General features: G+C 38.1%; 1 protein-coding gene across 2 annotated transcripts in view; it reads right to left on the bottom strand.

The window, feature by feature from the left end:
- Wls (Wnt ligand secretion mediator) overlaps positions 1-9,851 on the bottom strand; it is a 100,961-nt gene extending 91,110 nt beyond the window's left edge. The window contains exons 1-2 of one of the 2 annotated variants that reach the window (XM_021195349.2): positions 9,454-9,776; positions 572-652 (exon numbers count right to left, since the gene is read on the bottom strand). Coding sequence is in view for 1 of the 2 variants with exons in the window: in XM_021195346.2 (XP_021051005.1) it covers positions 9,454-9,559 (106 nt within the window). In the remaining variant the exon portion in view is untranslated. Of the gene's footprint in view, positions 1-571; positions 653-9,453 lie in introns of both variants that reach the window. The other variant, XM_021195346.2, reaches the window with a different exon arrangement.
- Positions 9,852-13,454: the final 3,603 nt, after the last annotated feature.

Here is a 13,454-nt window from a genome sequence, read left to right as displayed (position 1 = left end):
AAAAAAAACACTAAACTAAAAGATAAATGAACCACTGTGATTACCAAATATTTAAATGTCATACTTCTTGAACTATTGGTTATCAGGAACTGTGCCTCTGGGAAGGTCATAAAGCAGTATTGTTAGGTTTCTAATAAAACCTAACCAACTGAGAAGCAAAAAGCAAAAACTAATGAGAACACAGAATGAATACAAATGTATACATGTGTGTACTAAGCAGTTATTTAGTGGTAACTTCTAATCCAGAAAAATGGCTCTCATAAAGAAATTACTGCCTATTAGCAGGCACTCTTTAAACAAATGCACAAGTTATATTATCATTTAAATTCCTATAAATTCTTTAGGGTAAGGAAACAGACTTTACAACACATTAAAGTTTTGTCTAGGCTACAAAGAGAGTCTGAGAACAAATAGATAAATTAAATCACTACTATTTGTTGATAGAATGAAGTTTCTACAACTAGAAAAACTTTGAACAGAAGGATTAGTGCATTTTCTTTTATTTTCTCATACATAATAGACAAGTGTTCTACTATAATTGAGCTATAATTCCAGTCTTCTTTTTACTTACTTGAGACAGGGTCCCACTAAGTTGTTGAAGCTGGCCTTGAAGTCACTCCCCAAGTAACAGTGATCCTTCTGCTTTAGCCTCCTGAGTGTTGAGATAAAGGCCTTTATAACCCAAGTTTTCAGTAAACAAAAAAACCATCATACAAGAAACCTTTTGCTACATTCTGTTGTTTTATGAGTAACTATTTCTCAAGAGTCCTGAAATACACCCAAGTAATCAGCAAGTACCTTTCAAAAATTTTAACAGCTCACTTAGTGTGGTGAGTTAATGATTTCCTAGACAAAGCTGGGATAAGTCCTACTTTATAAGTTACTGTCTCATAGTGCCTTTAAACAAAGATAAGGCTATTATATAACTCTGGTTTTAATCAAAATTTCAGTCATACCCATCCTTCTCCTAAAATACATTTTTTTTTGAACGTGTGAAGTAAGCAAAGAAAATAACGGCAAGATATTTTGCTATCTGTAAAAAGAAAAGAAGCGAAAGAATGAAAGGAAACAAATGCTGATTGAAAGATAATAGTGTTCCTTCCACTTAAAATCAACAAATTATCTCTTTTTCTTTCTTTTCATTGGCTATTACATAGAAATATTGTGGTCTTTTTTAAGAGCAAATCTCTGTTCTCCTGAACATGTATTAAAGTGTGGTGGGTTATATGTAGCCAGAGGTTAAAACAAACACAAAGATATCTCAGGTTTCAGTTTTCTGTTGCAGCTATCCCTGACCTTCAACAATATGAAGAATCTGATCATTTCCAAGTAGAGACATGTTCTGTAAATGATAGCTTGTTCATAGCCTTCTCAAGAATTTTATCTGTAACTACTTAGCTTAGGAATGCAAAGCTAAAGCGGGATCCTGGTTTATACAGGACAGAACCAGCTTAAAAGAACAGAGCAAAGAAAGGAATGTGGGTGTGTCTTTTTCCTTAGAGGCTTTCTACTCAGGGCAAGTTACAGCCTAATGGACAGCATAAAACATGTTGAGAAGCAGATTAAAAAGAAACTGGACTTCAAGAATGCATACATGCCTTCAGCAAAGGCTGGATTTAACAAAGTTAGGACCCACTTTTTTGGTTGTGATAGCCTGAAGGCAAACATGCTAAGTAGGGAGAGACTGAAAGTCTATATCATGTCAACTAAATTATACATTGCTTCATGGCTGTTTGGTTCAAGAAAAGAAAAGACAAGGGAGGAAGAATTAATAGTACAGTCTATGAGATTGGTTTTATTATTGTAGAACCCAAAAACCACTGAGTCAACCATTTCAGAATAATTATTTATTTTCTAAAGAAAAAAATGTAATACCTTGCCAAAACTAATATAGTAGGCTTGATCTGTTCTTTTAATTCCCTCTGCTCTCTTAGACATATGCATTATGGATAAAGCCCCTGAGCTATGCAAGGGAATTAACCAGAAGTTTAAGAAAGCCCTATAATTTGCATGAGCTAGGTTTTTTGTTTGTTTTGTTTTTGTTTTTTGTTTTTTGTTTGTTTGTTTGTTTTTTAAGAGCACTCATTTGTCTGAGGATATTAAGAGCATACAGCTGGAAGGAAAAAAAAACAGAAAACTTCAGTTGAAAGTACTTATATGGATTTATATGGGCATATGGGCATGGAGATGGAAATGCTAGCTTATTGTAGGGGAGTGGGTGGCAAGAAAAATGTAGGTATGAGAAATCCAGACTAGCTATACCCTGAAGGGATGAAGGGATGTTTGCTCAGGCACTAAATTTCCTTTTTTTTCTGGGCTATATTCCATTATCATCTCCTTCAATATCTGTACTGCCCTCTTTACCAGTTACATTCAGTACCTGTTGTTAAGGTTGAAGCCAAGGGGCACTCTTCGGCACTTACTTCTCAAGTTTTCTGTAATGTTCATTCCCCCTTTGCTGCATGTTGTTGTTTAGCCTTCTCCAGGATGGGTTATAAACACAGTCATAATCACATTGGCTGTTTTGAGAGCTGTTGTGTGTCAGGAATTGGAATGGTTTGTTTAGAAAGTAGCTAAGTCATTTTGGTACTCAGGTAGCAATGGAAATACTTAGCTTGAGGAAGGGAATAGATAAAAAGGGGATTGAGTTTTCATATTATATTTTTAAAAAATTCCTTAAATGGGTCTGAGATTCAATTGAAAATTAGAGAAAGTAGCGTAATGTAATTGTGGATTTTAAGGAATATTAAATGAGTCAATACCTCTGAAATGTTTTCCATGGCCACCCAAAAGTCAACAGTCACAGTAAAGCAAACACTTGCTCCTAGTCAGACATTAACATGATTCTTGCTTTTAATTCTCTATAAAACTTGTTAGGGACAGAACGTAAAGCTTGGATACAGAAGCTGAGGAGCTGAAGAATTAAACAAGAGTCTCAGTATTTTTTTAAATTCTTAAATATGAGGCTTCTTCTTTTTTCATAATTTAATAACTTTCATTTTGTTTCTTTATGCAAAGAGAAAATCACAAAACATTTCATGATCTTCAAGTCTTGTCCTTCCACTGCCATCAGACACTTAGGAACCACCTGTATCTGGCTACTCGTTCCATTAGGCCAGGATCACCAAATTTCAGAGAGATCTACTCAAGTGAAACTAATGTGTAAATCTGTCAAATGTGTTTCTATCAAAATCAAGAGCTTCAGTTTTTTCCATGTTAAAATAACAATCTATTAGCATTTTCTACTCCTGAGAGTTGTTGATCTTGTATGCTGGCATAAAAACTGTCATTTTAGAAAATAATTTGGTTTGGTTTGGACTTTCTGTTTGATTGGGGTTTGGGGGTTTGGGTTTGGGTTTTTGTTTTTGTTTTTGTTGTTGTTGTTGTTTGTTTTTTTGTTTTGTTTTGTTTGCTTGGTAGGTTTTTCAGGACAGGGTTTCTCTGTATAGCCCTGGCTGTCCTGGAAATAACTTTGTATACCAGGCTATTCTGGTATTCACAGACTTACCTGCCTCTGCCTCCCAAGTGCTAGGATTAAAGGCCTGTGCTGCCTGGCTGGCTTTTTTGTTGTGTTTTTGTTTGTTTGTTTTTTAAGTTTTAACTGATGCCATTACTGCCATCTATACCTTTCAAATCCCTCTCTAATCTTCAGTGATTCCATCTCTTGTCTTTCTTTGAAAAAGTCCAATCTTCTTATATAACCACATAAATATTTCAAACTACCAGCTGGGGAATATAAAATCAAGTAATCTTTCTTTATGGTTAATGAACCAGGCTCCCCAGACAATTAGATGATTCATACAGTTATGGTGACCTAATAGAACTTGTAAGAAAGGAATAAGAAGGTGTTTGAATTTCTCCGAAAGATACCTTCCATTGGCCTTGCTAAGATACTGGTTTGGCACTAGAGTTAGACTTTTGTTTGGATCATATAGATTATTCTTCCTTTCCATGTTATCCAAAAATAACAATGAGAAATCAGTTACAGTTTCCTGTTCCTCTTTATACCTCTCTACACTAAAAAAAATTTTATTTAGACTCCAAAGTCATGGTTGAGGCAGAATGGTTTAACTCTGGTTTGTGATAGCAGATTGACTGAAGTCTACTTCCATACTTGACTGAGACAGTTAATATCTTGAGAAAATTTACTAGAACTACTGGCATCTTGATTTATTTACATAATAAAATGAGTACAAAAATACCAGTGATGACCCAGTGAAAAGTTCAGCAGGTAAGGGTCTAATGAGAGTTCAATCCCTGGGCCGACATGGTGGAAGGATAGAACCAACTTCCACAAGTTATCTTTTGAGATCCACACACTGGATATAATTTATTTAGACTCTATATTCCCTCATAGTCCTGTCCTAGGCATACCATGGACCTCGATAAGTACTTGGACATTAGACCAGTGGTATACCAAATTTCGAACTAAGGACATTCTATAAAACTACTTTATGAGGGAGTTAAATATGAATCTTTTCTGATCAGTACATATTTAACAATAAGGGTTGCCAGGAGTGGTAGCACTTGCCCTTAATTCTAGCACTTGGGAAATAAGAGGCAGGCAGATATGTCTATATGGCATGGTCTATGTAGGGAGCTCCATGCCCGCCAGCAAGACATTGTCTCAAAAGCAAACAAAATAATAAATGGGAAGTAAATAAATAAAACTAAAAACATAAAGGTACAAACCAAATTATTATAAAATGTCATCTAGATAAGGCAGAGTTTATAGGCAAAGGATTTGTAAGCCTCACAATACTATTCACAATTATGTCAAGGAAATATTTCTCACTTTTTACTAAGGAAAGAAAATTTGCACTAGAAAGCTAGAAAAGGCTAATAAATCAGATGAGAGAACAATTAGAAACTATTAACACAAGCATTGTCTCATTATTATAATCAAGGTTTAGCTTTCTAAAGGTTAAATAATGTTGTTTTAAAAATGAAAAACTGCTTAAATAAATTTATGAGATCACACAGGTTTTATATAAATTACAGCTGTATAATTACTTTAAGAGTTAATAAAGAAAAAGTATAGTTTGGTTAGGTATGTAATTTTATAAAATAAAAAGAATAACTAAATACAGAAAAATATGACCAGCCAAGAAACAATCAGTACTTTTCAAGAGTCTCATAAGATATAGCCTGGTGTAGTGAGCTGTACCTATAATCCCAGAATTTGGGATGTAGAGGAAAGATCAGGAGTTGGAGATTACCCTTAGCCAGTGAAAAATCAACCTGGGATACAAGACTGTATGTAATATAGTTAATATTTAATATATAAGTACATATATGTAATATATGCAATAAATGTACTATATACAGCAAAATTAAAATCTAATGTACTGACAACTGTGCACCCTTTTAATCCACGATCTCATTTTACTTTTCAAATTTATGCAACTTTCAAATGAATAACTGCAGCAGACAAATGCTCATATGAATAGATAACAATCAAGACCACCAACAGTTTCCACTTAATAACAGCATAATGGAGAGTTCTGCATCCTTGACAGGGATATTTGAGAAAATGTGATAACTGTATACATACATATATATGTCTTAAACACATTATTATATCCTCAGCATTTAAAAAGGAGGACACTCATGTGACTTTTGACAAAGCAATGCTCCTTCTCAAAGAAATTATACCAAGTGATTTGTTTACTTTTACTTGAAATTTGTTTGAAATATTCTTATTTGTAGATTTGCTTAAAATAATTTAACCATAATCCATTCTGCCCAGTTGTGATCTCTGCTCTATTCATAATTTTAGAATTAGGTGAAACAGCAACATGATTCTTCAAACATCATAGCACCAGAAATGATTGATCTGAGGTAAGTAACATACACATGATGAGCCAGATACCCCATTTCATGATTTTTAGTGGGCTGTACTCGTTTCATCACATTGTCTTTTTTCACTCTGTCTACTATCCTAACAGCTGGTTTTCCATGAACTAAGTTCATCAAGCATGAAAACAAAAACAACAACAACAAAAAATTTTAGTATTTTTCAGGTCTGGTTTTCAGGAAAGTAAGATTAAGCTGTACCTTTCAAAACATTTTGTTTTCCTTTTTGGAGTTCTTAAATATTAAATAAATCTAAAAAGCTAGTCACTTAGTAAGTTTACTGAATGCATAAAAAAGATATCTTATTCATAGTGTCTCAAATATTTAACAATACCATAAATTAATAAATTTATAAGTCTACCAAGTTCTACCAAGTATGATATTCCTTACCGAAGTTATCAAAAGTTCAACAATATATATAGACACCGGTACCAAAAAAAAAAAAAAAAAAAAAAAAAAAAAAAAAAAAAAAAAAAAAAAAAAAAAAAAAAAAANTAACAATACCATAAATTAATAAATTTATAAGTCTACCAAGTTCTACCAAGTATGATATTCCTTACCGAAGTTATCAAAAGTTCAACAATATATATGGACACCGGTACCAAAAAAAAAAAAACAAAAAAAAAAAAAAAAAAAAAAAAAAAAAAAAAAAAAAAAAAAAAAAAAAACCCACAAAGCCAGCCAGAAAGCAAATAAACAAATTAAGTAAGAAAGCCTTTAGGATACAGGGATTTGAAATAAACCTAACCAAATCCCTTCTATTTGCTTTTATGTCTTCTTTAAAAAAATTTCCCCTTGATTTTATGAGGCTACAACAGAATATTAATCCAAATGTCATATAAAATTCTGAATACTAAAAGAGTTATACAATCAGAGGTGAAAGGGTTCTTAAACTCATTTATCTACCAGTAAGGAGGAAAGTCTATTGGTTAAGTGACTTGCCTGGCCACTCTGAGATTCATGATTTGCTATGACTGTTCAGGGCATGAGTACTTTTGTTTTTGTTTATGTCATGTATTTCCAATGAGGAGCTTTTCCATAGTATTTTTTTTCCCCTGAGTTTCTCAGAGGGGCATGGATCCAAAATTATCAGAGTGGCTACAGTTCAGAAGGAACCTTAGGAAGACTACTTTATCATCAGTATGTCTGACCCCATAAGTAGCGGTGGGATTGAATAGTAAAGTTCTGCTCCAGCTCCTGTAATTTCAAGAACTGATTGTACTAGTCCACTCTAAACAGCTTCATCTTCTTTTAATTTAGAGAAGCTGAGTGGAAAACATAGCATGTACCTCTTGTTAATATCCATTTCCTGTATTTAGGTCATAAGAGAGCCTAGGTTACCTAAATGTATTTAAGATCAAAAAATGCTACTGTGCAAGTGAAAGAAGTAAAAACTAAAACAGTATTTAGTGTAGGCTACATATAATCTGTTCAGTCTCAGAACCAGAACTGAGAACAATTACCGCAGCTGGGAGAGAAGGAAAGTAAGATGGTGATACACAGTAAAGTTATATAAAAACTTCCTCCAAGAAATGTTATGTTTCTTTTCTAAGAAAAGTTAGAACTAAAGTAGTTTATTAAGTTAGGAAAATCTATTTAGGCAGGGCCTGCAGCTTCATTAACCAAGTTCTGCCTTAGATGGGTGGGAACAACCTTAGCACTACTTACTTACTACTTCAAACAACCCTAATTTGAGCAAACAACTGCTCTAACTGGTAATTCTAATGTCCAGCAAACACTTGCAGGGGCCTTTGGGATCCTCACTGTAATGGTGAGGGTCCAGAAAACATGTTAGTTCCAGAATTGCTATAGGGAACCTACTACAGGAACCAAGAGGTGTGTAGGCCCACATCAGCTTCCTGGGGTGGGGTGGGGGTGCAGCTACAGGAAACTGTAATGGTTTACTGTGTGCAAAAACCTCAAAGGAGAAGGTCAGGCAAGGATAATAGGCCAATTTAATTCTGAAAGCACAAGGTGCAAGAAATTTTATGATGGTCTGCCACTGAAATCACACAAGATCCAATAGCTTCCAACTGCAACTGCTCATCAAGAGAAACAAGAGGTGTAATTGTAACCGCGGTGTAATCACTGAGACTGCTTCTGCCTACAGCTCCCAGCAGAGAAGTATTAAGAGCCTGGAAAATCCAATACAGAGAAAAAGAGATTGTGCATGGCGTAGCGAAACAAAAGCAGTGTGTGTGTGTGTGTGTGTGTGTGTGTGTGTGTGCGCGCGCGCGCGCGCGCGCGCGTTTCTGTGTGTTTTGCCCATACGGAGGACAGAGGCTTAGAAACGTGTACTCGACCTCCTCAGAACTCCCTTCTTGAAGCTTCTCCTTCTCTCCTTTGTTTAAAAACACTTAGCCTGGTGTTACAAAGATTGCCATTACCAGACACTCTGGAATGCGAACCCAACACACCCTAGTCTATAGGAAAAACACCATACCCACTACTCTCACCCCCTCAAGGGAGCTCCTGCGCTGCCCAGGGACTCCCTCAAAAAGCACAGACCCCTGCTTGAGCTCTTCCACCCAGCCAAGAGCAACAGCCAGCCCCAAGGAAACCAAGCTACCCAGCAGCGCCCGTTCCGAAGTTGGCACTGAAGTTTGTCCAAGGATGTCCGGAACCTTGAGGAGAAAGGGGCATGTGGGAAAGGCAGTAGGAGTAAGTTGAGTTTTCCGAGTAGATCCTAAGACAGAAGGTCGGTTAGGTCCGAAGCCTTTTTTTTTTTTTTTTTTTTTTTTTTTTCTTGGTTGGTGCGCACTGAGAAAGTCTCCCTGGCGCCTGGGAGCTGTCACCTGAGGGCAGCCCAGGAGGGAGCAGGAAACGTCCTCCTGGCGCCAGGGGAGGACCTCAGGCTTCAGACTCACTGGATCTTGGGGCTCAAAGCAGAGGGGGAGGGGAGATGGCAGAGGGGACAAGAGGCAAAAGCAACACCTTTCAGACAGGCTTTCTCCTACGCCCTCTCCAAGTTCGTGCTGAGAGGGCCAGGACTCTCCCAAACCACTCCACTCCGAGTCCTCAGTTCAAACAAGTCCACCGCCAGAGATGGGTGGGGTGGCGGCGTGGAAGCCAAGGGCTTAAAGGTTGAGACCCTAAAACCAGCTCTAGTCCCTCGCCGAGACAACCTAATGCATTTACACAAGCCACAGCCAGTAACAGCTCGCGGCTTGTACAGGGCTTAGCTCCCGACTCTCCTGTTATTCCTAATAAAGTCGATTACGTTGCCCTCCCGGTGCTGATTGGAAGGGAACCGAGAGGGAAAGGGGGGCGGGCGAGGGAAAGAGCATGGGGAGCAATCAACTTTGCGACCCAGCACTTCCTCGCGATCCGTCGCCATGCTTAAGATCCACCCCCACCCCCTCCTGCCTTTCAAGTGGATACTGAAACTAGGCCAAAACTTTTCCCCTCCTTTTCTCTTTGCCACTAGACTGGATTGTGCCCCATGGAGCCCCATGGAGCTCTGCTTTCTTAAGCACAATAGCCGGACTAATTAGATCATAGAGGCAAGGCAGCGATACTGTAACAAGTAGCCCAAGAGGCAAAAGAGGGAAGGGCCGAAGAAAGGGAAAGGGGAAAGTTTGCAGCTCTCACACTTACCGATCAAGCCTCCCACCAGAAAGGCAACGATTTGGAAAACCAGAAGAATCCCTCCAACAATGCAGAGCTTCTTGGTACTCATGTTTTCTATAATTGCCCCAGCCATTTCTGCGACCCCCTTTCTTTTCTCCTTTAAGTAAATGTTTTAGGGTATGCTTTCGCTTCCCCTCTCCTTCTTCCTTGCCCTCTTTTCCTGGTGCTGCAAAACTTCAAGGGTGCGATAGCAGAGGAGGTGGGACAGACCGCAGGCGCCCGCGCGGATGCCTGGGCGAAGCCGCTTGGGCTCCCCAGATGCCCAGAGCTGAGACTGCGGCCGCCCGGCAGCCAGTGGACGCTTAAAGAAGCAGGGAAGCGGATCACATGACACGCCTCCCTCTCTTTCTTCCTCCCTCCCTCTCGCGCTTCCTCCCTCCCTCCCTCTCTTCCTCAACCCTGGCCCGCCAGTTCAGGGATCTCAGCTCCCGCCAGCTCTGGCTACCCGCCTTCAGGTCTGGCCTGCAGCTTGCCCGGCAACAGCTGGTATCTTGAGGGGGGGTGGCTGGTGTTGTTAAATGGGCTTGGCATATGCAGTCTCTACCATGTTTCCTTTTCTGGTTCCCAAAGTATGGATTTAAGTTACTCATGGGCCTCTTTGCAAACCCTTAACTTACATGTTGAACCCACCCCACCACCAACCATTTGAACGCTAGGAAAGAGGTGAATTTTAAAAAGGATCCTAATGAAGTTAAGTCAAAGTATAAAGAAAAGAAATAAGGTCTCTGTTCTGGTACCTTCTGCCTTGCCCTATCCTGGAATTATAACCCGCTAAATCCTCACTACACGGCCATATCCAGACAAATCAAATGTCTGTTCCTTACTCTACCCTAGAGTTCCCGTCTTGGTGCTGACTATTACCTAAACGCTTTAAAGTTCATTGAAAACCCAACTTGTTTTAAAACTCTTGTTTTGTTTTTTACACTACCTTTATGTTCCAAGGGTTGATCCCCTCCAATCCTGCTCTCACATTTTCACCTTCTATAAGGTCTTATGAATGCACATTTGTTTCCATTACCCCCACTCCCCACCCCTCAGTGCCTGACAAATTCTCACACTAGGAGACCCTGCATGAACTTTGGTGGAATGAACAAATGAGGGAATGTTTAAGCAAGCCCACAGCTTGCATTTCAAAAGCCTAAAGGACTTTAGTTGGGTAGGTAGTATACATGTTAAATAGTACCAGACAGAGTTTCAGGTGGGTGGTCACAGCTACTAGGAGGCTGAGTCAGGAGGATTAGTAATTTAAGACCAACCTGGATAATTTTAGAGACCCTGTCTCAAAATAAAAACTAAAAAGTGATCTGGGGAGCTCTTGTTTAACTTGTTGGTCTGAGGTTCTAGATTCAAACCCCATGGAAGGCAGAGGAGGAAAGAGAATGTTAGCTCTTTGAGAGATTTATTTATATTGATACACTACATCCAAGGAAAAGTGTTGATCTTAAGAGATTTCTTGATAAGTCTGACCTAAACTCCAGGGCCTGGCTTTTCCATGTTTCGTAAACTGCCTATTTAGCCAATGCAACTCAAATCACACCTTAGTTTTGTAAAGGTACATCCTGGTCTCCTAGTGCAGGTTTCCAAAGCCACCGGCATACCTGGTTTCTTGCCTCTTGTCATCTTCCTGTGGAGGAACTATTTACTGTCCTCTTCTGATCTAATTTTGCACCTGCATTGCCTTATAGATAATACCTATAATTGCCTTATAGGTGATACACTACAAAAACAAGGTCAATCTTATTCTCCTAGAACTAAACCCAATACTCCTTAAGATAGATACCAGGTTGTATCTACATAAAACTTTATTTCATTTTCTTGGTCTCCAGAAGACCCTAACAGTTCCAGGACTGTAGCTGCTTTATAAATATTGTTTATTCATTCAGTTAATTGTACAACATTTACTTACTGTCTTAATGTGTGTTCTTTTCCTTCCTGAGCACTAGAGATTATACCAAAACTTCAAAAGTATTTTGAAGGAATTACAGGGTAGTTGTGATTCATTGTATAATGATTTTCCAAATTGTAATTGCTGTGTGTGTGAGAGAGAGGGGGGAGAGAGGGGGGGGAGAGAGAGAGAGAAAGAAGAAGAAGAAGAAGAAGAAGAAGAAGAAGAAGAAGAAGAAGAAGAAGAAGAAGAAGAAGAAGAAGAAGAAGAAGAGAAAAAGAAGGAAGGAAAAGGAAAAAGAAGAGAAGCGAGGAAGAAATTGATATCCTTATTCCATAGGGATCGTGCTGGATACTGGGATTGCTAAAACTGAAGTGTTCATTTCTATTGGCTCATGGCCCTCTAAGAATAACCTTTTTATATCACTGTCCCTGCTTCATCAAGCCTAAGCATAAAATCAGATGGAGTCTTAGTTACTTTTCTATTTCCATGATAACACATCATGGCCCTGGCAATTTCTAGAATAAAGAGTTTATAGAATTACAGTGCCAGTGAGTGAGAGTTCATGATTTTAGAGTAAAGGTGTGGCAAAGGAACAGTTGATTCCCAAGTAGGAGGGAGAGGAAAAAATAACAGGTAATCCCTGAGCCTTTTGAAACATCAACTCCTACCCCTAGTGATGAAAACTCTTCTCCGATAAGACCACATTTCTTCCTCCTTTCCAAAACAAAACAACACAAAACAGAATAAAAGGTTCTACCAATTGAGAACCAAGTGTTTAGATACATAAGCCTATGGAGGCAATCTCATTCAAACCATTACAGTTACCTTCCATGTATCATTGGTCTTGAATAGGAAGGTTTCTTTGGATATATAATGGAAAGCTTTGAGTAAACATGTTATTCTTTTCTCATAAAGTGGGTTTTATGATAGGAGTCTCTCCATGAGATGCTTTTAAATTTCAATTCCTGTTGTCTTTGTAAATATTAATAATGACTATCAAACTTCATTTCCCAATTTGATAACATGAATATGTAGAAAAAAAAGCTTAAGTTTTTTTCTGATAGGTCTGGAGTGGAATCTAGATTCCTGCCCCTGCTGTGTGAAACTACAGTGCATTATAGTTACTAGTGAGCTCCAAGGTTCAATGTTCTCACCTATAAAAGAAAAAATGATAATAATACCAAGCTTATGGTATATTCCTACAAGGTATAGACACTTATTAGTATAAGGTCACATCAACTGAATCAATAATCTTGATCAGAAAAAGAAAGCTAGAAACTCTGGTGCTTTCTGAGCAGTCACAAAACCCTGGTTTTAATCCCAGCAGTGCATAAACTGGGTTTGGTGGCACACATCTGTAATCCCAGCACTCAAGAGGGTAGATCAAGAAGATCAGAAGTCATCCTTCATATATGGAATTTGAGGCCAACCTAAGATATATGAGTTCTTCTCTTAAAAAAGTAACTAGTAGCTGGGCATGGTGGCTCACACCTTTAATCCCAGCACTCGGGAAGCAGAGGCAGGCAGATTTCTGAGTTCGAGGCCAGCCTGGTCTACAGAGTGAGTTCCAGGACAGCCAGGGCTACACAGAAAAACCCTGTCTCAAAAAACAAAAAAAAAAAAAAAAAAAGAAAAGAAAGAAAGAAAGAAACTAGTAAGGCTAAACAGAGATTAGTTGTTTCTCAGATATAACATTTGATCATGTTATGAATACATTTTTAATAAGTATTATCTTGCTATTTATTAAAGTTGCTGTATACTCATGACCTTCTTGTTTTGGACTCCTAGATGATGATATTACAAGTGTGTGTCACCACAACCAGTCTACAAACACACTTTTTGAAGCATACTTTTGAAGATGACCAGAAGATTATTTCCACTTGACAATAGTACTAGAGAAAAAAAAAGCAACATTTAATACAAAATTATAAACACTACTTAGTGGATGCTAACACAAACGCATTATATCCTAAAAATTGCTCCCTGAAACAGAGAGATGGCTCAGTGTGTAAGAGAAAGTATGAATGACCTGAGTTTGAACCCCTAGCATATAGATTAAAAACAAAGCAAAACAAAACAA

Source organism: Mus pahari, chromosome 4 (genome assembly GCF_900095145.1).
Source record: "Mus pahari chromosome 4, PAHARI_EIJ_v1.1, whole genome shotgun sequence".
In the NCBI taxonomy this organism is placed as follows: Eukaryota; Metazoa; Chordata; class Mammalia; order Rodentia; family Muridae; genus Mus; species Mus pahari.
The sequence above is the reverse complement of the archived record's forward strand: the minus strand, read 5'-3'. Positions and strand labels throughout refer to the sequence as shown.